Source organism: Gavia stellata, chromosome 10 (assembly GCF_030936135.1).
Source record: "Gavia stellata isolate bGavSte3 chromosome 10, bGavSte3.hap2, whole genome shotgun sequence".
NCBI classification, from domain to species: Eukaryota; Metazoa; Chordata; class Aves; order Gaviiformes; family Gaviidae; genus Gavia; species Gavia stellata.
Genome location: NC_082603.1, coordinates 25,801,648 through 25,826,751, shown reverse-complemented (window position 1 = coordinate 25,826,751; position 25,104 = coordinate 25,801,648). Strand labels below are relative to the sequence as shown.

The 25,104-nt window shown below is 37.0% G+C and overlaps 1 protein-coding gene across 1 annotated transcript in view; it reads right to left on the bottom strand.

Moving 5' to 3' along the window:
* MAST2 (microtubule associated serine/threonine kinase 2) overlaps positions 1-25,104 on the bottom strand; it is a 198,370-nt gene that overhangs the window by 154,817 nt on the left and 18,449 nt on the right. The window contains exons 2-3 of the mRNA XM_059821971.1: positions 21,060-21,207; positions 17,311-17,453 (exon numbers count right to left, since the gene is read on the bottom strand). Coding sequence (XP_059677954.1) covers positions 17,311-17,453; positions 21,060-21,207 — 291 coding nt within the window. The remainder of the gene's footprint in view (positions 1-17,310; positions 17,454-21,059; positions 21,208-25,104) is intronic.

The following is a 25,104-nucleotide window of genomic DNA, read 5'->3' as shown; positions in this document are numbered from 1 at the left end:
CCTTTTTCAATGTATGCTGCAAATTTAAACCTGAAGAAATATAATTCCTGTTTAGTGAACATTTAGATGACATTACTAAAATTAGGATTTTCTTACTTGATTATAAGACAATCCTCATGCTTTAAAGACATTCGGACTTCAACATCAGCAATGAATACCTCTAATAAGAATGGCAACAAAAGCAAAGCTCAAGGACCCAGTACCAACTCTTGTGTTTCCCTAATGAAAGGTGTTGATACTTACTGAAAAGTTTCTAGAAACAGCAAACCCCATAGTTTCAAGAATCTTGCGGGGAAGACATCATGAACCCAATTAGTCCAGGAGTTATTTTGCCATAGAAACTGATTCTGTAAAAGCTACAAATTACGAACCGATCTCAAGCACACACTGAGAAATACCCCCACAATTTTACTATACATAAGACCTCCTCCACTATCCTCTTCAGTTCTTCCACACTCCTGGCTAGCAGCACTCTTCCTGCAGCCTCACCATAGCAGCAGTTGTTCGCATATACATACTTGCCTTTTCTGTAAAGTCTTCCCAAACTTTTCTGCTTCCAATTCTTACTTCATCAATAAAGCCATATTTGACTTTGAAGTACAAGCTAGACAATTTTTATATAGAGATAGCAGTTCCTTTACAGAGTTAAAAGAGTTTTAAGGACAAGAATTTGCAGAGTTACAAGACTATACCAAGCTGAATTTCACTGTAATTTCCTCTCAGTTGTATTTATAGGATATTTGTCATTTTGGACACTCAGTTCTTCAGAACAAACACTTGATGCTTTGCAAAACAAGGAACCTCTTCTATTACACTAGCATAACATTTACAAATAATGAATTAGACTGTCCAACATACTCATTAGGAAAAAAGCCATAGAAGTTAACAACTGATTTTTCTTTAATTATTCTGCTCAGCACAGAGTCTAGAGCACTGAATATATTTTTCCAACTTAATCTACATACAATTCATTTCAATATACCCTGAATTTTACCTTGGTTTCCAGCTGACATTAAAGTGCTTGGCCAAGTCTCCAAAGACCAGACCATTTTGCGTGCTTAAGACCAACATGATATACAGTCAAACACTGCCTTTGAAGTAAACACTTCAAGATGATACGCTAAAACACTTGGAGTTAGAGGATTTTACTCTTCCCCACTCTCCTTGTCTATACCAGACTAAGCTTACACTGATACCTAGCGAGACACCTCACAGCAGTTTTTGGCTGATGGATTCTGACAGATTTTTATTCTTCCTTTGCTGATCTCAGACAAAACTTTGCTATTCATTTCTCACAATTTTGTCATCCCCTTAAAACGCTAGACAAGTTAAAAGCTGTTAGTTTTTTATAGATATCCCTTTTCCCAACATTTATCCACTGAACTAGAACAAAAACTGAAAGAAAAAGAATAAATTCATTCAGGATTTCAAAGATTTACAGTGCAATGACGAATATTTTTTTTTTAATTCTTCTCCTCCTCCAGAATCTGTGTCAGACCTCCCACTTTCATGAGTTCTCCTGTTGTTTTTTTTTCCTTTGAAAGGTATTTTTCCTCAAAAAAAGTAGATGCATAATAACAACTTGACAATCTCTCAAACTTTTTTGCTTCTGTTTAACAGAACCTATTACATATAGTCAGGGGAGATGAAACAAAAGACAGTAAGAGATATTGACTTCGAGCCTCAAGGAATATTTCTCAGAGGAAAAGTGTGACATTCATTACTTTAAAAGGCATGTGAAGACAGCCTCTTTCCATAAAACAAGCAGGTAAAAAAATGCTTGGATTTCAAATTAAAATGCAAAAAAATATATATTTTACATTTCTTGAGAGTTATAGTTACATTTTACTCCAAATTCAATTCAAACACACAATTCTTATGCGTAACGCTACAATGCTGCCATGTCCAACAATGAACATTTCATAACAACAAATGTGCTTCATTGCAACAGCAATATATTTACAATATATGTTTTTTAAAGTGTTCAGACATCCTTTTGAATTACTAATATAACATTGAGCTTAGCAGTTGAAATCTTTTGTTCTTTGTTTAAAACAAAAACTAAGCTTACCAGAAAAAAATTGAAATATGATTTTCATGCATCATTTGAATTGTCACCTGAGCTTTTGTCTCAAGAACTGACAGAGAATATCAATGTGTTAATTGAAACAAGCAGTATGTAATCAACAGGACATCTTTAGCATATGTTTCCTTCCAAGGGCTGACAAGAGCTTTCTTGGATTTTTCAGCACTAGAGTCTAACGTTTCCATTTTCAAGCTAAAAATACGAAAAAAAATCTTACACGTTTACATAAATATGTATTTTCCCAGCAGTATCTTTCCACAGGAATCAGACAACATTATATCTGTTTTGAGACCTCAAAAAATAAAATGCAAGTATGGTAACATTGGCATGTTTAAAGCTGTATTTCTCTTCATAATTCAAAAGGCCCAGAAAAATAAATCCAATCAGAAACATAGCTTCATGATGGAACATTCTTACTGATGAAGGAGAATGAGCTAGTAGATGTAACAAGGCAAAGCTCCATACTCAAAGCTATCATAATTTAAAATTAGTCATAATTATCCTTAACAAAACCAGGCACTGTGGAAAGGGGCTTTGGAACAGCTGCTCCTCTTCAATTTAAATGCTCATTTGTTTTACATTGACCTAGAAATCAGTATCCTCCTAACCAAAAGCCAATTAGATAATAGTCTCTCTTTCAAGCTTGTAGAATACTAATTTTTTTTAATGTCTTTAGTAGAGAAAAGCAAAGAAATAAACTGCAGATGATGCCACAAGTACACTTTGCTCCAATATGCACAACCAAAATGTGAGGGTTCCCTCCCCCCCTTTCTGAAAGGTCAGATTTACAGCCCAGGAAAGACACCCATCATTTCCTTATGCTAACCTTTCAGTGCAGTCTCAGCTTGGGACAACCATAGAACGCTGCAAAGGCAGCACGTGGAAAGATCTTCAATTCGCTGCAGTAGCATCGCACCATTCCCTCCACAGTAAAAGGAAAATGCCAAGCTGACAACATGGAGGCATTACAAGAAGCATTTCAAAAGCTGTCCTTCCAACCTTGCCCAGAGTTAGGGCACTAACTTCAATGTTTTTGGAGACAGCAGGATGTCAGATTCCTTCAGCACTGCAGTATAAACAAGCTGCTTCTCAAGCAACAGAATTAAAGACACCCGGTTTCCTACAGACTCAAGTTTGTCTTTTTGTCATCTTGCTCCCTCCCATAGTCCTTACAGAGGTAACTCCGGCTCTTCTATTTTACATCCACCCAAAGGGAAACAGCATCTCCCCCAGCTCATTGAGAGCTGTTGTATTTGAGTGTCAACCAGTGCTGCCAAGCCACAATAAACAACGAACTGTCTCTCTCTCAGAGAATGTGAGGGGGTGTCTCCTACTCGGTTCCAATTCTTATGAAACTGCAATTACAATTATTTTTGACATTTCTTCTTCTTTTCAAGCCTGGATGAAATTGGCCAGTGGCTTGGAAGTTACCAGGAAAGAAGAAACAATTGCAGAAACTTTGATTCTCTACCACTGCTCAACGTTTCTGGCAATCATGATCATTTACACCATTACTTTCAATTTTGGTTAAAGCCAATGCCAAAAATACATATTCATCTACAGATCTGTTCCAGCTCTAAAGAGACAAAATGATGATGAGTGCCAGTTTGATTACACTCAAATACAAAGCCATAAAATTTCTTGGTCTTCTGAGTCTTGGCAGCATCCCTAGAGAAAATTCTTTCCATGAAAGAAGTAGAGCCTTTTCTAAATGCATCAACAAAAGAAGCTTCTCAGAAGACTGGTATCATACTGAGTCTGACAGGATCCAGAAAGAAACTAATTAATGCAGGAAACTACATTACAAAACAGAGAATTCAATTCTACCAAAATATTAGGTCTTCATAGAAGAAAGAAACAATGTTAATCACCAGTAGCAATCCACAGTTCCATGCTGAAAAATAATCTGCTAATGCAAAAGGTGGATGGTTTACTAATTGAAAGGAGCCTTCCAAAATTGCCAAAGTTGTGAAGTAAACACACCTATATTGACAGAATGATCTCATAGCAGAACACAAATCTGTACAGTCAAGGTGGAATTCAAGGGAAGGAGAAGCTCTTTCCAGAATAGGTAATGAAGCTGAAGAAACCCCTGTCTTCTAAGGTTTCCTGCTGAAGTCACTGAAGTAGAAAGCAACTAAATGAAAGTGTGAGCTGCAATGGACAAAACACAAACACAACAGCAGCACGATTCTAAATATACCTCAAAGTTATCAGACGTCAGCATTATCAGTTTATTGTAGTGGTTTGCTCGCTGTCCTATGCTCCTGAATTTCCCACACTAGCAGCCCCCTTTCCTTCTCAGTACTGCCTTCAAAGCTTCTTTTGCAACAGGAAGCAGAGGAGAAGTCCAAAAAAGCCCATTCCTACCCAGCCAAACAAGAGCCAAGGAGTAAGCAGATTATCCAAGAGGTTTCAGAGCAGCTCTAGGATGATGTCAATCCTGGGCAAAATAACTATTTTAATCCTGTATCAGCTTTTCCAGTTAAAGAAGAAGTAGAAGTAACATCAGTTGTTGAGACTTTTTATGGAAAAATAAGGTTGCAAATAAATCCCTGTAATTTCTGAAAAGAGTTCTTAGGTACTTTTGGATAGGGGAGGTAAGGGTCGGGGTGTTTAAATTACTGCCTCTGCTGATAAAGTAAACATGTAGACATCAGACTTAAAATTGTTCAGAGCTTTTAACTTGCCTGCAAACTACATTTCTAAAAAATTTATCTCTAGGAAACAGCAAAACTTTCTGGGGTAAGAACCTGCCAATCAATTGAATTTTTAAAAGTAGCTGTCACAAGAAGAATTGCTACTGAATATGACCATTCTGAGTCAACAGAACAATCATGCATATAATATTATTCAGCATTTTTGACTTACATTTTGAACCAGAACTCAGCACTGCTAAGGGTAAAAGCAACGTCACCTCTCCTCCCATGGGCTCTTTGCTAGAGCTTAATCTCTCTTATGAAACAGTCACGTAAAGTTCACTCTCATCACGTCCCCGTGTGGCATGTGTCCAGTCAACATATAAGTAACTGAAGTCTCCCACTAACATTTCTTACAGTGTCTGATCTTCCTCGGCACACTGCAGTCAGCATTACCTATCCTCATCAGACAGTGGGTAATACAGGCCCCAGATTACTACTTCTTAATTAGATCCAAGTTTCAACACTGAGGTGGTCTGTGCTACTCACTGATGCTTTGTCTGTTTCAAATCAGGGTGGGGAGCAGGGTCTTTAAACATGCAGCACCACCCAGCCACAACCCCAACCTCTTTAACCTTTCCCATATACTTTGAGGACACAATATTGGGACACAGAACTGCAAGTAAATGAGACAGCCTGTGTTCAGCAGAGCCATGTCAGAATTTGAGCATTTTATGGGATTAAAGTAATTATCTGTAAAACATATTGTAGAAAATGTAATAATTATACTTACAGGTAGTGAACATTATTATACACTTTCCACTATTCTGAACTTTGGGATTCAACACAAAACAGAAGCTTGTAACAAAAAGGATAAGCTGAATTATGTAGCTTAGGTGAAATAGAGTTAAATCAACTTTACCCATTTTACTTAACACAAAATGGAGTTTAGTCAACTTTTCACTGCTTGCTCCAGAATGTGAAATTGTGTTTACCTACTTTTGAACCCCCAAACTACTGGAAAAGTTTCCTGATGTGCAAGGAAAAATGGAGCTAACAATTACTAATGGTTGTCCGTGACTATTCTCAGGTGGAGATTTCATACAACACAGGCAAAGCTTGATGATAAAAGCCTTCTTAATAATGGGACAAAAAAAGAAATCAGGTAGCAGATGGAAGGGCATGCATCATTAATGTACTTTGAAGAAGTCAGGCACCACAATACCTTTCCCTTGAAATTATTGCAATTTATAGTAAGCCAGGGGGAAGAGCAGCAGTTTACCTTCTGCTTATGTAAAAATAGAGGAATTCAGCAATTAGAAGAGTAAGGGATATCTATCACACCATTGTAGAGACAAGTTTAATGGCCAGGCACCCCTCCAGTTAAATGGGTTTTAATCTATTCTTGACACTTTCCCAGGGAAGTTGACACCACAGATTTGTCTGAAAATAATCCACATGGAACAGGGTCCCCCAAGGTTTTCAACACCTCTCATTTATACAAAGATTTGCTGCCCTTTTCTTTTTAAATCTAAACTATATGTAACTGATTTCTAAATAACCTTTAGTGTAAAAAAAAATATAAACATTCCATTCAATTTATTAGAGTGCTCTCTTGGAATTAAGTTGGTACATAAATCAACTGTTTTGTTTGTAGATATTACCTGATATTCATACATATTCATACCAGCCATAAGGTGGTCTGATTTTCTTTCTACTCTATGTCTGGTATAATTCAACTATTCCTCAGTCAGCAACATTTTAAACACGGTATGTAAATTACATGAAGAAAATAAACATGTCAGCAGGCAAGTAATCATATAGAAAATAAAAAGATGTCATTGTCAAATGCACCACTTTAAACAGCTGTCAATTTAATCAGGATGGATGCTGATTCCTGGTCAATATAATTTGACAACGTTGACATGGCACTTTTCCTCTCAATTCAGATAGTTCTGCAGGTACGCGATATTACAAATTGTTCCTCTTTTCTTTCAGAAACCTCATTAGCTCATCTTGCCAAACTTCTCTATTTCATTAGCCTATTTCGTTCTAATAAGATTTAAGATTTCTTTGATAAGAAATGCATGCATGTGTTTTAAATTCATAACACTATATTTTACTTTATTTTGAAAGAAATTATTTGATAAGTGAATTTTAAGGTAAAACAACAAAAATGTACTTAAAGCCAAACAAATCATTGTCAATATATTTAATAATACCCACAAACTTAATTTTACATTGCATACTGTCATTTAAGCAGAGTCAAAGAGCTTGTGGATCAAAAGCCCATGATTCAGAACACCATTCATTTAGAAGGCGATACTACAAAAATAAAGGTTGTACCAGAAAAAGCAGCTGTACAGTAAAAAAAGGACGTGCAAATTTTGAAAGTCAGTAAAACTGTAATACAAGACACAACTCTATAGCTTTCACACTATGATTTTCAAACCAGTAGTCCACAGCCCAAAGAATTTACAGTGGAGAGGGATTAAGGAGGTCACAGCAGAAGTATACTTCTGCACAAAGTAGTCCAAATTCACAAGTAATTCATCAAGTAATAAGAACTAATTTTTCCTGTGGAGAGGGTTTTTTTCCTGTTTTCTGGGGATATGGGGAAGCCATAGAGAAAGATAAACACTTCTGGGAGAGCATGGGAAGGAAAGGAGAGCTTAGGAACATCAGAACAGGCAGGAGGGATTTTAAAAGGGAACTAGCTCACACTAGAGACAACACAGTATGCAAAGCTGCAAACAGGCAACCAAGGTTAGCAACACCGATGAAATGCAAGCAGTAATGAACGTTCTGACCTTTGTCTTCAACCCTTGGATTCTTGACACTGTGATAAACACACTATGTATTTTCCTTGGCAACAGCTCATCCATTAAATTAGTTCAATTACCAATATTCAGAAAATTCAAGATGCAAATTTGCAAGAAGTACCTCTGCAGACTTAACTATTTGAAATAAATAGTAACAAAATATCTAACTAGAGGTCTTTGTGTGAACAATTTAGTGCATGCACTGTAACTTCATTCGTATAAACAAATCACATAGCAGTATTCTCTACACTAAAGGTATGCAAATACTTATTTCTATTTTTAAGTAAAGACAAATACAGAAACCATGTTAGACCTGAAGTTTCATGTTTTATTTAAACTCTAAGGAAGAGAATTTTAATTCCAAGTGTCACATAATAATTTGGTTTTACGGACAAATTATGAACCCTGCCATAGGAGTTCATCATATAACTACTTTTACTGTCACTATATCGTATGACCACATTAAAATAATAAGATTTGAACATTCATATCTTCACATTAGAGCTCTGTGGCTTCAAGCACTTAAAGAACAAATGCTGCCATTAACCTAGACCTTACCCATCAAATATGCACCAAATATATTAACAATTTTACTGAATCATGAGATCATCATAAAAAGTCTCAGTGGATTCCATCACAAAGCAAAATCTTGAGGATTTTAATAGGATATTATTTAAGATATGAAATTAAAATCTCTCATTAAGTTATCTTAACAGCTCATTTAATTTATCAGGCTCAAAAATATTTTAAAGGTTATTTTAGGTTAATTACATTTCACATCCTTTTATGACAGATCTGAAACCCTGCACATCTTTCAATCCTCTATTATAAACATTTTCCCCTTGCCAATAACTTAAAGTTCACATTGACACACATTTTTGCATACTTGCACTATAGTCTCAACATGACAGTGTTTTATATTCGTGATGAACACAGAATCTTTTTTTTTTTTAATGGAAACTTGGTCATTGCAATAAATAACAAAAGCGAGCAGCACCTCAGTCAGTTGTTCCACGCTATTTACTAATAAAACAGCTTTGGTAAGCTGGTTTGTTTTGTATACATAAGGCACCCTCTCAGCTAATTTCCCACTGTATATACTTAGTTGGACACAACTGCTTTCGGTGAAAAAAAATTCTGATCAATCCAAAATGCCACCAATACAAGAATTCTCATCTATTCCTATAATAAACAAAGCTTTGAAGAAACAGCCTGGCCATTATTTATCCTAGCCTCTATTCACAAAGGGAAGAACTAGAGATATTGACTCTAAACCAAGCTTGCTCACCTAACGGTTATTCTGACTTCATACCTCATGTTCTCACAGCACAAGGACTCTGCAGTTCCCACTACGGAAGAGTTTAAAACTCACAATTCCTGCAGAAATGCTTGGGTTAGCAATAATAATATAGCAAAGCCAGGCAAGAGATCAAGGTATTCCCTGGCTTTTGAACAATTGACTTTAAAATCTAAATATCTTTAACACAATCAGAAATAAGAGAATGACATAGGCACACTGTATACAGCGACTGCAAGAGTAAGTTATTTCACAGCACCATCCATCTGAGCTTCAAACGTTTTCCAAGCATTAATAAACTGAGCTTTACAGAAAGTCTATGAGCTATGCTTTACTCCCAGTTCTACTGATGACCAAATGACTTAACCTCTCTGTATCTTAGTTTATCAAAGTTCAGCTATCAGGACTGTTGCATAAGTCTCAGGCTTTAGTACCGTGTTTCACTTAACAAGGCTACACTTCTCTTTGCCAAGAGATTTCACCTCTCCCCCTCTAGTAATCTCAAGGTAATAAGGACTTAAGAGTTAATATGAGGAAAGTTTCTGAGCTGCAGCTGTTTAGAGGTGAAGCATATCAACCACTGTATTCCCATTTTCCTCCAAGTGGTAAAATAAGCATTCACTGTGTCTGGAGCCAAAACTGTTTGGATGGCTGGAAAGACACATTTCATGGCTTGGATAAACCAAAATGATAGAGTATAGGAAAACACACCAAACAAAAAACAGCAGCCAAACATGGAGGATTATGCTACTGATTTCTAGAGCATCTCCAAAGCTTTTGCTTAGTCCAAGAGTTATGGGGGGTTTTTATACATGTCCTACAGCTCAAAACAGTTTGCATTACTGGAACAAAGTATTTTGAAACTTAGGCAAACAAACTATTTAATGTTTAAAGACTGAGCCTCCTATTATCACATCCTAGGAAACAGTTACCAGAAGTGTTACCAGACACAGAAGGCAGCCATATTAAAATACTAAACGCGGACATCTCACACTGCCTTTCTATGTAAATACCTGCCAAAAATGACCAAAATAAAACAGCCAACTTTCGAGTATTTTAAATTGAAAACCAGAATTTTTATTGTCTACATCAGTATGTTTTTATACAGAGGTCAATAAGAACCACAGAATGACACTCTTAAGAAACAAAGCCTCACTGAGTGACAATATGTGTTCATGAAAGTCTGAATAATTCTTTATATTTTATCTTAAGTTCCCCACAGCTCCCCAAGCAAAAAAGCTAATTTTCCATGAACGCTACAGCATTTCTCACTTTACACCTACAATGGTGCTGCTGTCAGGAACAGAACTGACTGCATGTGCCAAAAATCAATTCAACATATTCATAGACAAAAAAATAACATGCAGCGTCTGAAGATAATGAGAACTGCAATCATTCAAACTGACAGTCTAGTGCCTAACAATTATCACAAGGCAGGTTTTTATGAATTCATATTTCCTACGATGACAAGCCTCAGGTTACACAGAAGGGTGTTCAAATTTTCTTTCAAGTATGAAAATCTCCTTTGAGCCAATGAGTCCACTCCAAAATGCAATTCACTTAAACTGAAGTGAGTAAAAAGATGCTGACCGTGTTTAAGTAATATGCACTATATATTAAATATACTTTAGTACAGAATTAATCACAATTATTTGCTGTTCTTTACACAGATACATGTTAATTATTCAGAATGAAGTTTACTAGTGAAAAACCTATTGGGACTACCAGTTTTGAATGCCACTGTGAAGCATGTGTCCTGAATCTATCATGAAAACACACAGAATTATAGTATATGCATTTTAGTTTTCCTACCAGAGATACCTTAAAGCTGTGACAAAGGTTAAGTCTCTGCAAGCACTCTAAACACTGCCCAATGCTCAGAATACTTAAATACAGGCAAAGAAGCTCTTCTGCAGTTTGCTTACAATATCATATACTTCTTTGCAAAGGTCTGTTCTTCATTGTACCACATTACCAGATCCAAATTCCATGATCTTACTTTCAAGTTTTATCATCCAGCTCACGGTATGTTCAACCCTCTGTCTAGAACTTGCTCCCCTACCGCCTCCTCAAACCCAGTCCCTTCAAACAAATGCAAACTTGGACACTACTTTCGTTCTTCAAGCAACACTCATCTTCTATCTATCTCCTTATAGCCACATCTTCCAAAATCGGTAACATACCCAAACTCTCAAAGATTCACCCATAGACTTTGCAGCATAAGTAAATGCAAATTTTTAATCAGTATGCATAAACTTAGATTTCACACAGGCTTAATATGGAAATCCACTTACTTGCCATCTCAGGTTATTACAATTACAACTGCTATTTTAAAATGCAATTTCCATGCCTTCATACAGTAATAAAATCCATTCATTCATACAACCATAGTTTCTGCTATCTTCTGCTTTTCTAACAATATAAAAACATGAAATTCTACTTGTACAGTCAAGTATTGAAAGTTCTCTACTCCCTAAAACAATTTATGGTCTTCATCGGCTATTATTTTAGACAAAAGTATTTTCAGCTGTATTAGAAACATTTAAATAGTCAACATGTTAAAACCTAAAATACAAACTAAAAGTAAGGTTATCTATGACAAAACATTTTGGGAAAAGAGCAGCTGCATGTTTCAGAACACACAAATGTAAATTAAGTTCTCATCAGATTCAAACGTCTGCTTCTGCAATAAGTACCCAGTCAATCAGCAGGAGGTAGCTCTATGCACAACCGGCATTAATGATTTGTCCCCCAACTAGTATTGTATTTTTCAATAAAAAGAGATTACATCTAATTCTTTTGTGAGGAGGCAGAAGTCTAAGCTCTATGCACTCACCTCACCGCCAGCATACTTATCAAGCAGAAAGGTGGACAGTGCAGTGGAAGATCAGCTATTGTGCTTTGCAAACTAATGTTTAATTTGCTAGTCAGATACCTGCTAGTCACGCCAAACTCTATTCCTTCCAAGACCTCATCACAGTGAGGTTAACAGCCACTACCCAGATGCCTGTGTAAAGTGGAGATCCTAAATAATGAACAGTAAATACATTAAAGCATTAGGGACTAAGTAAGAGACCCAGAGATCGAATTTTATTTTATAACTAGGAGAGGTTTTGAAGCAGAGTATAAAGAAGCTTGAACTTCTGGTTCCACTGCACTTCATCAGGCCTTTTGAATTGTTAATTTCTGTACTGAATTGACAATCAACACAGAATTAAGGTCTCCTTTAGGTATAGTCTACAGGAAAACACCTCTAGCTCTTCTTTAGATTGACCCTGTAGCAATGGCGTCATTTTGTGTTGAAACACAATTCACTATACTAAGACCTCTGGTACTCCAGCACCACCTAGCAGGCCATAGTCCAAAACACAATTAGACAACACAGCTTCTGACCCCAAAATTATAAACATTGATTTATATAATTAGCTCCAAATAATAATTTATAAAAAAAATTCATAGTTTCTTCATAACTATCCCAACCCTCATCTCTCTGTTGCCGGAAAAAGAATGTTGCAAACCATGGTGCAGTATTAAAACATGAAGCTAATTCATACTCCAGCTAAAAAAAAAAAAAGGCCAGGTTATTAGCAAGTAATTACTGTGGAACGTGATCCCAGAAATAACGCGCCTGTGCTGTAAAATCACTAACAATTTACCAGGATCTCTAAAAACGTTTTACAAGAGCTTCCTTGGACCCTGGAGTGAACTATTTCTGTCAGCCGCCCCAGGCCACCAGCAGATGGCAGACCAGCACCACCAACTCCCCTGCAGGCTTTGCAAACACTTGCCATTGGATTTAGCTTCCACATGAATTTAAAGGGAATTACCTAAGTTGTCTCACCCCCAAACCTGTAGCCAATTAGCCACTCTTCCTGGTAGCCAAGAAGGACACAGACTTGAAGCACATCCTTTTGTAGAGAAGAGCAGAAAGAGCAACCTGCACAGGCAAGTACACTATCACAGAAAGTATATATGTTAGGTACAAATTATTCTATTCCTAATATATCTAAAACTAAGTAAAAAAACCAAAAGAGTAAAAATTTAGAAAATCAACATCTAAAAAGCATACCCCACTTGGACATCAAAGATAACATGCTGCAGCGTGAAGTCTGTCTCAATTACCAGGTTTCCAACACATGCTTCTTTGCAGAGCCGAGGACCCACCATCACAAGGATGACCGTTTTCCCCATTCCACTCAGTATTGCCTAATCCGCACAGCTTTGGGGAACTAAACGTTCAGAATAAATCAGGCTGAACAGGCAGTGTCACTGGCTCAGTGTTATTCAACACAGGAAGTTCTTCAGCTTGCTAGTAATTTCAAGTCTTCGCATTTGAGCCTTTCTATCCTCCAGATCATTATTCAAAATCTGAGAGGCTTTTTTTTTTTTTTAACCACTTCTTCTAGAACAAGACCAGGGAAAGATGAACTATCTGGCACACTCTACAACAGGAAAGAACACACAATTGTCTCATTTTGTTTTAACCATTACCTTACAAAGTAAATGTAAAACTGTAAGTCATTTGAAATTATTCTCTGAAGAAAAGACTGACCCTCCAAGGAAATCTTGCAAGTCCGGCATCAGAGGATTAACAGAGCAGTAACCCCTCAGTCAGCAGACTTCATCTCTGAAGATAAAAAAATGGCTCTGACCACATACCATGAGGTACAGAATATAAGGAAGAAAGTTTACACTAAAGAGAGAACTGCAACCACCCAGCTAGAATCCTCAACCTCATTTTCAAAAATTATGTTCAGTTTTTCAGATCAAGGAGTACAGCAAGTTTCAGTTCAGTACTGGGAGCACTTCAGAAAACTGAAGTTTGTAAATATAAAAAAAAGATATCAAAAATAAAGGTTCAAAATCTCCTTCACAAAAGTATCTAATTTTCCACTGACAGGCTTCTTCAAATGTTTTCCCTTCACCACGGTTGGCAGAAGGAACATACATGATTTCTTATTCTTGGAACATCTCAAACTTTTCCAGGCATTAGATGGTGAGCAATGCATTTAAGAGGTAGTCCTAATTAATGGGTAGCACACTGTCAGATGTTTCTTTCACAAAACACTGGAGACAGTGCTTGCAATGTTCTCTATGGGGGGTGAGGGCGTGGGACACACACACAAAAAACTCCTCTCCACAAATGCAAATACATATTCAGCATTAGTGTAGTGCTCCAGTTGAGCAACCTGTCCTTAACAATATACATGAGGGGAAAATCATCCCTTGCTCACCCATAAATGCTCCAGCCCCAGAATATTACCACCTTACGGCATTGCTTCTGGCAATCAATTTCATTCACATTGAGTTCTTTCAAAATAAATATTTGCAAGAATGACACTCCCAGTCCACCTCCTCTACAACAATCACAACCTGCTCTTCATAAGCTCTTTTTCCTTTCTAAAATTAACAAACCCTGATGCTCTTCATGCCTTTCTTCATAAGGGAACGTATCTGTATTCCTGATCATTCACATCAGCTGCCTTCAAAACACAGTCCAAGTTCTAACTCTTTTTATGACAGGGTGCCTGCAGGTTGAGATTTCAGATAAATAAATGCCCAAATTAAGTCATAAGAGATTTTCCACATTATTATCCTTCTGTTCCTTATACACACACTCTATGCACAATCCCTGCACCCCCAGTTTTTACTGTATTTGGATTTTGAGAGCAGAAGACACCACTGAGATGCCCATAATGACGCTTTATGTCTTTTTTCTTTTATTACTTCCTTGACTATATTAGGGATTTAAAAGTCTTACATAGGACGCTCCTCACTGGAATTCAATCTACTAGGATCAGAGCCATCCGTCTTAAGTCTTAAGAGTATATGATGAACCAAAGGTCATCCTCTGAAATCCTCACATATATTTAGAAGGCACAGATCAGATCAACATCTATCATTCAACGATGACAGCACTCAGCATTCAGTCTGCCCTGGCTTCTTTCTCAGGTTAAGGATCTAGTGGCAACTGCTATGCAGACACATTAATCCAGGCTATCACACACGTACAAGCTGAAAGATTCTGTCTAACAATAAGTAGTGCTTATGTAGTTTAGCATGTTAGAATGTTATGTATTTCCAGTTCTGGAGTTGTTGCTGATAAGTAGCCTAGCTATCAGTCTTGTTTCAGAAGCTGCAAACTAATTACTAGAGATCTGCTATTGTTAATTTATCTTTTTGCTTTGCAAATACTTTCAAAGTTGAAAAGAATGCAATTTAAGCACAGCAAACAAACTGTAGGATTAGTAGTGGTTAGAAAGTAAAAAAAACACATTACTGAATGCCAATAAGGAATTTAGCAAAGGAAAATCCACTGGTACCTACAGTGCCAAAAAGAGGGAGCAGAAACAATGCACATAGCTTTGAGTATTCTGGCTTTCCTATACCACACTCCCACTTCTCCCTAGCTATCCATCTATTGTATTATAACAAATAATAAAAGAATTAAATGCTCTAGCAATCAAGGCTGGCATATTAAAATGACACTCTGCATTACTGAACTACTCATCTCTTAATAGAGCTATTCTTCAAAGGAGATTAATTATACTGGCAAGAGACCTCTTGCTATTCTAATTTGTGAAACTTATTTCAATACCACAAGCATATTAGAACAGCTGCAAACACGTAACTAGCTCTAAGATCCCAGGATGGAATGCATTTAATTAGGTGTTCATCTTGTGACCAGGTCTTTAGTTATTGCTTTAGAAGCCCACTTCATATAAAAATTCTTAATTCTAGGCTTAATTAACTGCAACTGTAATTAACATACAGCCCACCATAAAGTATACAGAGATGGGAAAGTGACCATATACTTCAGTATCTAACACCATCACAGAGGGACAAATACTGGATTTATAGCTGAATTTCTCTGCTTGAATTAGAAAGCAGAAAAATTTAAATTATTATTTTAAAATAAGTTATTGGCATTGTGTTTTTTATTGATCACATTTGATAGACAGCACAAACACTGCCATGACAAACTGAAAATACATCATATTAGTAATATGCAGAATTGTAACACGCAAACACATCTGCAGCTAGCTGAATTGTACACAGCTGTTAAGCAACAAACTAATATTCCAAATGAAATAACTGAGAACTAATACTTTGTTTCAAAGCCCAGTTATATTCACTAACTTAAGCTATGAAGCTTCAAGGCATTTGCCTGCCTCTAGAGAACAGGCCTACATTTTAACATATTACTTTTTTTATTCCCCATCAGATAAATACTTAAATGCCAAGTTCACATGAGCATTTTCCCTTTCTGCTAATATAGTCAAATTATAACCACTGCTAAGAATAGAAATTTAAGGCAAACACTGAACAGGCACCAAACTAAGACACAATACAATTAAATCATATCAGAAGAATTTAAATATAGTAGCATGTCTGAAAATGCTAAGACTACAAATACTTCATTGTGAAATCAAAATTAGTGGTAACACAAGTGCATGGCTTTTTGAACTTTAAAGATTTAAGTTTCTTTTCATAGCCTGGTGGTGTCAAACTATCTAGGATCCCAAGAAAAATTTTAAGGGCTAACCATCTAAGGGCTATATCCAAGGTACATCCTTTTACTTAAGGGGTCATTGCTTCTAAACAGTCTTACAATGTAATAAAAATAGCTGCAAGTAACTGGGTAAAGTAGTGCATACCAAAATTTCCTCATTTGAGTAAAACTTGTTATACAGGCAACTCTATGGAAGTTTGGCAAAAAAAGCTTCTAGCTTTGCTTTTAGTCTAGTATTTAGCAACAAATTCTGTTGCATATATGACTGCTCACAAGTAACTGTCTTTTCCGACTCTCACATTTTTCTTCTCCTTGCACTTCAGTGATTTTAGATATTTAGAGGTAATAAGAAACATCTACAAACAAAACATATGTTTCTTTTGGTTTGCACAATTCAGTCTTGACTATAGGCATCTGAGTTTCCCCCCCTACAGAATACTCTCTTCTTAGGAAATGCTAATTTAACAGATGCAACATTCTTCAAAAATATGTTCACTTTACCAAAACCTTTTGACAGAAACCACACAGAAGAGCAGATGTCAGTCCCAGCTCTTCAATTCCTTGGACAGTTAGCCCTTCAGCTTCATCCCCCTAGCTATTCTCTAGGGAAACAGGCAGAGGCAGCTACTCAGAAAGCTATTCCCTAATTAAACTTGTTTTAAATGGTCAAGTTCCCACGCTCACCTCTCCCTAGACTTCCAGTAACACTGAGAAGGAGTGTCCCCAAAAATAAATTATTCTTCACACACACATTTTTTTCCTGCTTTTTGTCAAAAGCAGGATGAACATATTCTCCTCCTAATTCACCCTCTACCCTATAAAGGGCTCACAGGAACAAAATGCTGCATTCACTGAGCAGGAGCAGGGAAAGCAAGGTAAAAACTAAAGCACAGGGTCACACCACTTTTCATGTATAGCACGAAATCGTCATGAGTATTCCCAGACTCACTCACCAAACCAGCAGTAAGTGAAGGAGCAGATTGTCCTAGAGACTGATTTCTCATGCGGACCAGGTTTGAGGTATCTCCAGGTGGCTGCCATATCGTCTGTCCCACTCCACTGTGGACACTATTTGATAAGGGGAGTAGCTGTTTTCCTTTAAAAACAAAACCAAAATACTATCAGCTGGTTTTTAAACAAGTTTGCAAGTTCCAAATACAATGCTGAAAACAAATACTGCATGTGGAGAACAAGAATTTAATAAAAAAAAAAAAGCAATTTAAAGGTTTTGGTAGGTTAGAACTTGTAAGAGCACACTACCTGTGAATTCATTATGTGATAACTAAGTATTTCCAAAAAAATCTAGTTTACATTATAAGGTAGGGGTAAATCCAAAACCTTGTAGAAACAGACTTCTATCACTTTATACCTTTCTATACTTCACACAGCTTAAAAAGGAAACAGTGTTTGCTGCCAATTAAACAATTTATTGCCCTATAGAGAGGCAATGTTAATATTGCAAAATGTCTTAAGTATAATTTAAAAAATCTTATGAAAATGCATTCATAATTGTAAAATACTACTTCTTCTAAATAGCTTAGCCATCTAGACCTCCTCACTTTCTCCTACCATTGGAACATTCAGCAGTAGATTTCATGCAGCTGTGTATGTTTAAACATTGTTTTGCTTTGAACCATGGATGGATATTTTCTGTCTAAATATTTTACTCTTCAGCTATATCATATTATCTTAAAAGCAAAACATTCTGTAGCTTTCCCAAGTCTCCCTTGTATCTGATCAATTAGTGTAGATGCTAATCCCCCATGCTGCATACACAAACAGTGAAAAGAGTGGTTCCTACCTCAACAAGTTCAGACTATTGTACTTTACTGAAGGAAATAGAGAAATCATTTAAAAGGATCTGCTCAATACATTTTTTCCTAATCCATATAACACTCATTTTTGAAAAATGTCAAGCACTAGATTTCCACAATGAGAAAGAACCAGAGTCAAAGTAGCTCATATTTTGACTCCATCAAGCTTGACAGTTTCCTTTTATGTCATTCACAAAAAAGAGAGGAAAGATAAGTCTTGTGGTTAAAAACACATAAGTGAAAAAGTCTGTAAATCTGGGTTCCATTATTAGCTTCCAGATTACTTCCTCTATAACTTTGGTCAGTCAACCTCTGTACTTCAGTTTCAGCATCTGCAAAATGGGAGTAACACCTCTTTTCCTTAAAATAAGGACTGTGAGACTAAATGACACACACCCCCTTCCAAGTGTGATGAAGATAGTTGCATTCAACAGATTATTACATGCTCAGATACTACAACAGGAATCACAGGGGACTGAGACATTTGTTGCAATAAGTAGCAGGAAAAAGTGTACATCTTTAATCACATATACTGTAGAGAAATACTTTTTTCTCAGAGACAGCAAGCTATTATACAAATTCAACTTCACCTTAAAATTAGATGTGAAATATTACATTAATTACATAAAAGCAGCTACATTATTTGGAAGACTGTCACATGATGCTGGGGAAGCAGGGAGTGGTGTCTTTTTTTTTTAAAGCTGTTTATGTTAATTTTCTGTGAAAGTTAACGAGCAATGGGCCAAGTACACATTAATAGAATGAGTCAAAGTGTATAAGAGATGAAGAGGCTCAACTTTGGCTATCAAACAGAGACACAGTATGTTAGTACCTTTATTCCCAGTCCCACTCAAGCTGCTTACAGCTGTGGACATGATTTGTCATGATTTGCTCATTTTCAAGATTATGCGTAAATGCAATGACTCATCTGCAGAGATCTAAAACTATAGAAGTGTACACCGCTGTATTTACCTCAGCAAAGCACTAACAAAGATATCCTATAATAGCAATTCAAATCATATAATTATCTAACAGTTCAAAACACCAGTGCTTGAGAGCAAGAACAACATTATTTAAATCTCTGTAAGGTATAGCTATCAATATCTCCTTTTAGTTCCACAAAGTCTGAATCCAGGAAGACAGAATTCCATCAAGAGTCAAATCTAAGCCAACCAGTTTGCATGCACAACCATTTATACTCTTTAAACTTACTTGCTTCTGTTGCAAAAATAAGGTGGAATTATTTTGGGGATGGAGCTTGAAGTGAAAGCCTTTCCCTGCCATGCCTCAAGTCCTATGTACATTCTAAACACCCACATCTAAAATATATATCTAAACATCTACATTTTCTTTATCCAGTTGGGTCAAACTGATCTTGCTGGGCTCTTTCCCCCTTCCTGAATCAGGCTATAGTAGACTGAAAAGTCATTAAGATGGAGCAACAAGTTCTGGAGAACGTTATCATTTCAGAACAGAAAATTTACAAGACTTATCTCCAAACAGAAAAAGTATTTTTAAAAAAGAAACGAACAACTCTGGTTTTCCTGCTTCCTCCTATTTACTTTTCTTTGATTACTTCTACTCAAGGAAAAAAAAAAAACCACACACACACCACCAAAAACCAAACTACAGTACTATCTTTGGCCATTGTCATCAGCCAACAGCAGTGTAGTTAATAAATTTCTGTTCTCCTCTAGCAATTAACCTGTCTTAGAGAACAAAACTTACATGAGAGCAAAATGTTATGAATGTTTCCATTTTTCAGAAACAAGCTGCTTATTACAAATAAAACATTAAGACAAGGCCAAGCCAAAATAAAATGTGCATACTCTACTACTAATTTAATTCTATTACACCTAGCACCTCAAACATTAAAGTATTTATGTTCCCCTGATAAAGGATGGAGGGACTGGATGTATTTTCACAACCATGTAAGTCAAGCCCACGCTGCTGCCAAAATGGATGGTTTCACCCTCTTCTTCTTCCCCTCCCACCTGAGAGCTTCCAACCCTTCTTGTTCTTGCACTAACATGCAAATGGCCAAAGTCAGCCTAATTAGGGAGGAAATGGCTTGCAAGTTAACCCCACAGAACAACAGTGGTATTCAGGCAGATCAGCTATTTCATTCTAGACTGATCATACAGCTCTATATATTCTGGCACCAGCATCACAGACTTTGATACCAGCTTCAAACAATTGTGAAACCATCCCCTAGCCCACATATAAAGTCTTTGAGAAAGTAAACTACTGAGCTTGGTCCTCTGTTTTTTGGCTAATTGCTAAGACTATGCTCACTCCATGGTTCTACAGTTGACAACCTAAATTCTCTGACAGGCTGAAGACTGTGTTCACAAGAAAAAAAACAAATTTTATACAAACTGAAAAACCACCTAGTTAGTAATCAAGATTTTTGCTTTGAATCACAAATGCCTACAGTGCTTTTGAAGCCAAAAAGAAACTGAATAATAATTTGAACCTGATATAAAAGTCAGCTTCCCAGTAAGAAACAATACGGCAAAGCAAGCAAGCTTACAGTCAGCGCTGACCTTAAAAGTAAAAGAGGTAAGAAAGCATCACTGTGTTGCCTAAAGTTCCACAGCTCCCTTCTTTTAACTTTGCACATTAAGTCTTAGCTTCTAACTTTTCACTCTGGGTAATACATAGACTTTCACTCCAAATCCAGTCTCTCTTTTCAACTCTTTTCTACCGATATTTCTTTTTGCATCTTTCTCTTACATAAAATTTTTTATGCCTTCCCAACAAGAGGTGACCTCTAAGTTTAAGAAGATACTGATAAGTCATTTCTTTATTACAACTGTTATGCCAACAAGTAATACTGCATCTTTAATACTAATGAATTGTCACATGGTCTTTACAAAATGGCATACCTGACAAAGAACTTGCCAAACTACCTCTTCGTAGCTTGCAGTCATCTTGACTTAGCTGACGATGGAGCTTGGTTTTCCCAGCAGATGAAAAGATGTCAGGATTGCTGAGCTTCCTGCAACGTAAGGGAGTGGGCTCTGTTATCATCTCCTGTAGAAAGAAAAACAAGCAGAAGTTTTTTTAATAAGAGCTAAGCATCTGTTTTCTGAAACAGACACTCTCCAAAGCATAAACAAGACTCTCTAAAAACAAAAAACAAACACACCACACACACAAAAAAACCCACTTAAAATTGTAAATCCCCCTCTTTTGTGCCACATATCTGCACGGAAAGCAAATCACAAGATCCCAGTCAAATATGGTCCTTGAACACTACTGCTGTAAGAAATATCATTAGTAATAGTCAGAAAAAGGCAATTATGCTACAGCAGTTATTTGCTCTTACAGTATGTAGAAAAAGAGGCTACTGAAAAATCAGGTTCAGCTTTGATTCAAGCTATTTCCTGTTAAACCAGCGTATTTTCTCCAAATTTCTTGAAAATTTATTCCATCCAGTCTATGAGTAAGATACCTATAAAGAAACTGTTGCAATGTCTAATTGTAACCCAGAACTCCTATTATAAGTTACAGCTCTACTACAAGACCACATGTATCACTAAATAATAATTAGGATAGAGATCATCCTTTGTGTAATGTCTTTGTTATTACTATAAACAAAATTAGGCATGTATTTGTCAGAAACACTCCCGCACATGTAAATTCTTTTCACAGCACACAGCAAACTTTCAATCAAAAAAGCAGTAGGTAGAACAGTGGCAAGCACAACCACAATGCTTTCCTCATGCATTTAATTGTTCTGGAGGTGTCCAACTCTCATTTCACACCCACAGAAGAATTACGAGCATAGCTATCACACATGGATTTGAAGATAATGTGACACTTTCCATTACAGCCTACACAGATGAACTTGGTCAAGTTCTCACTTCTCTGCAATAGTGCAACACGTTCCACATGTCTTAATGGATTGCTCCATTTTATTTCAAATGCCTCTCATTAGCTATACAGCAGGTCAAGCCATGCTTATCCTCATAAAAACTAATCTGAAGCAGAAAATAAACTGAAAGGAACACTTTCCCTGCGTGATACATCACCACATGGTTTAACATAGTTTTAAATCATGTTTAAATCAAAAATTAATCTACCAGTAGTGGGTTTTAATTAAAATTTGCAGATTCCAGTCAAATTCTCTTTTTGAAGTCATTAATTCGAATCTAGTCAGTCTACAGTGTTATGCCTCAAACTGTCAAATCCAGACCAGGACTACACACTCTAACAACTTCAAGTTTGGTTTTGTTTTTTTTTTTTTCGGTGGGGGCAGCAGGGAAAAGGAAGGACATTAATAAAGTGGTTTTACATAAAAAAAAATTAATTTAGATTTGAAATAGAATCCTCACTTAGCTCTGAGTCACTCATTCTCAACCTTTCTTAGACCCCATCTCCTTTTAATCATGAAATCTTTTGGCACCTGATAATAGTAAATAACTGTTATATGTTTGAGGGACAGGAATGCTTTGCTCTACATCTGCTTCAGTGGTGCATCTTTCACAATTTGAGAGGTACTGCTCTGATACAATTTCTTGCTCTGGTTACAGTTAGACCTTCAGTTGCTGCACTGTCTAAACCAGATCAAGAGACCTGGGTAATTTAAAGTAGGTCAGGTCACTTACCCAGTTCTTCACACAGCTGCAAACAGTTGTGTTGGCACAAGTGGGGAGAGGCATAAAAACAAGTGACCTGGGGTAGAGAAAACTGCTTGAGCTGAAAACTGCTTTAATCTTAAGGTTCCTCATACACATCTTGGAACAAAGAACCTCACATTTTCATTTGTCTTTGACCTTTTCCACAAAGGTACTGAAGACCTTCATTTCCAGCAGCCTATACTTTTGGTTTACTGTCATTTGGAGAGCTGAAAAGACATCTACCACACTTTCTGTTTGTACTTAGGAGTAAGCCAAGTAATTTTAAACTGCAACATTAGGAGTCTGCCACCATGCCTCTGAAAGCTGCAGAAGCCAAGGGCAGAAAGTCTTTGCTGTTTCTATTTGGGATGGCAGAAAGCTATTATACGTGTAAACATGTCTAAGTAGACATATAAAAATACATACACATGCTTTTAATATGGCCTGTCCTAAACACCTGTAACATCTAAAATCTGTCATGTGCTTCGCAACTGTAACAGTCAGAAATTACCATACCTCAAAAAAAAAAACCCCACATAAGCACTCCAGGTTACAAGCAAATTAGTTAAAAAAACTCATCCTGTCTACCCTCTCACACTCCTTAGGCTTCCATTTCAACAAATGTTCTCAGCATCCTCCAATATCTAGCTAATTCCCTGAAACTAGTCATAACTCTGTTGAAAGGCCCTATGCACAGGATGCTGCTTGGTCATCCCCACAGTCCATGTAGTGCCTGCTGACATAAATCCCTAGAAAAGCCAGCCTTTTCCCCACTCTTACCCCGCACAGTTCATTGCCGTGATTGTCTTGCCTATCACCAGTGCATTTAGGTTCCTTTAGGAAGGGGAAGCATAGTCCTGCTTGTCAGGCTGATGCAGCAACTGCAGTTGCTCTTCCACCACGTTCAGCTGAGCTTGGGCAGGGGGAGGAAGAGGACAGGCAGAGGAAGAGGGCAAGCAGAAGATACACAGAAGCGGCAGTAGAAATCGTGCCCTGCCTAGCTGGCTGCTGCCCATTGCTCCCCAAATACACCCAAGATAGAAACAGAATACACCCCTTAAACTGTGGCTTTGGGGCACCCCCTTTATGTCCTGTTCCTCCCACTCAGCACAAATGCCAGAAAAGAGAATATGGGGAAGGGGACACAGAAAAGAGCATCAGGGAACAGGGATAAGGCTACATGGAATTTCCTCGGCTGCTTCTTTGCTGCTACTTCACTTTCACAAACATCTCACAAATCTTGATGATGGTTTACTGTGATGTCCTTAGCTTGAAAGGTACACCTTACCTCACTAACAAATGTCCAATAATTCTAGTAATTTTACTCCAAGTCAACAATTAATTTAACGTCCAAATTAACAAAAGGAACAAAAACCAGCAAATGCAAGAAAATAGGACTTTCTCTTTGAGAGAGATAAACAAGGTATTCTTTTGCCTGCAAAAAAATTCAGCAGAACAACACTGTACAAAACAATTTTGATATTATTGTATTAATAACTATCAGCAGTTAAAATTAAAATTTCAAGATTAACATGAAGAGAAGTGTTCTAACTGGGACTTCCTGTTCAAGGTTTTGGGGCTGTTTGCTGGTAGTTTTGTTTTTTTGGCATTTTATTTGTTTTGTTATTTTGGTTTGGCTTTTTTCCCCTCAGGTGCACATTCACCTCTCCTCCAACACACCCACACACATCTCTCCCATCTTTCTCAGTGAACTGCAACTAAAAAAAAACAACTACAAAACCCCACATTCATTCATTCAGGGCACCAAAGTAAGGAAAGGCAGTAAAGTCAGGAACAAAAGCACTCTAAGTCATGTTACAAGCAATTTCTGTCTTTCACATCTCTTTTTTTCCACCTCATATACAGACATTCACATACCCCTACCAACCAAAGAACATGCCCACTTCCCTATCCTTCCCCTTTATGCAGTCTCTTATTGGTAAAAATAATTACAAATTCTTATTATTTCCTCTTGAGTTACAGTACACAAGCTTTTCAGGTCTGATAATATCTAAATCAAGAGTACCCCAACTGAAGGAGCACATGGAGCACCAAGAGTGCAAGGCACACCTACTTCTACCACAATATCCGCTCAGCTGCAACATCCTGCCTACACACACCTTTCAGGTCAACCCAATGGTATATGCTACTTCTCAAAACATCATTCCATATGCATTTTTTCAACAGCCATCCCAGCTTAAGCAACTCCTCCCCACCAGGGCTTGTACCACCAAGATATGAAAGGAACAATGGAAAGGTAACAGCTTCCCACACTCAGCAAAGAATCTAGGCTGTCTTCTACAGGAGA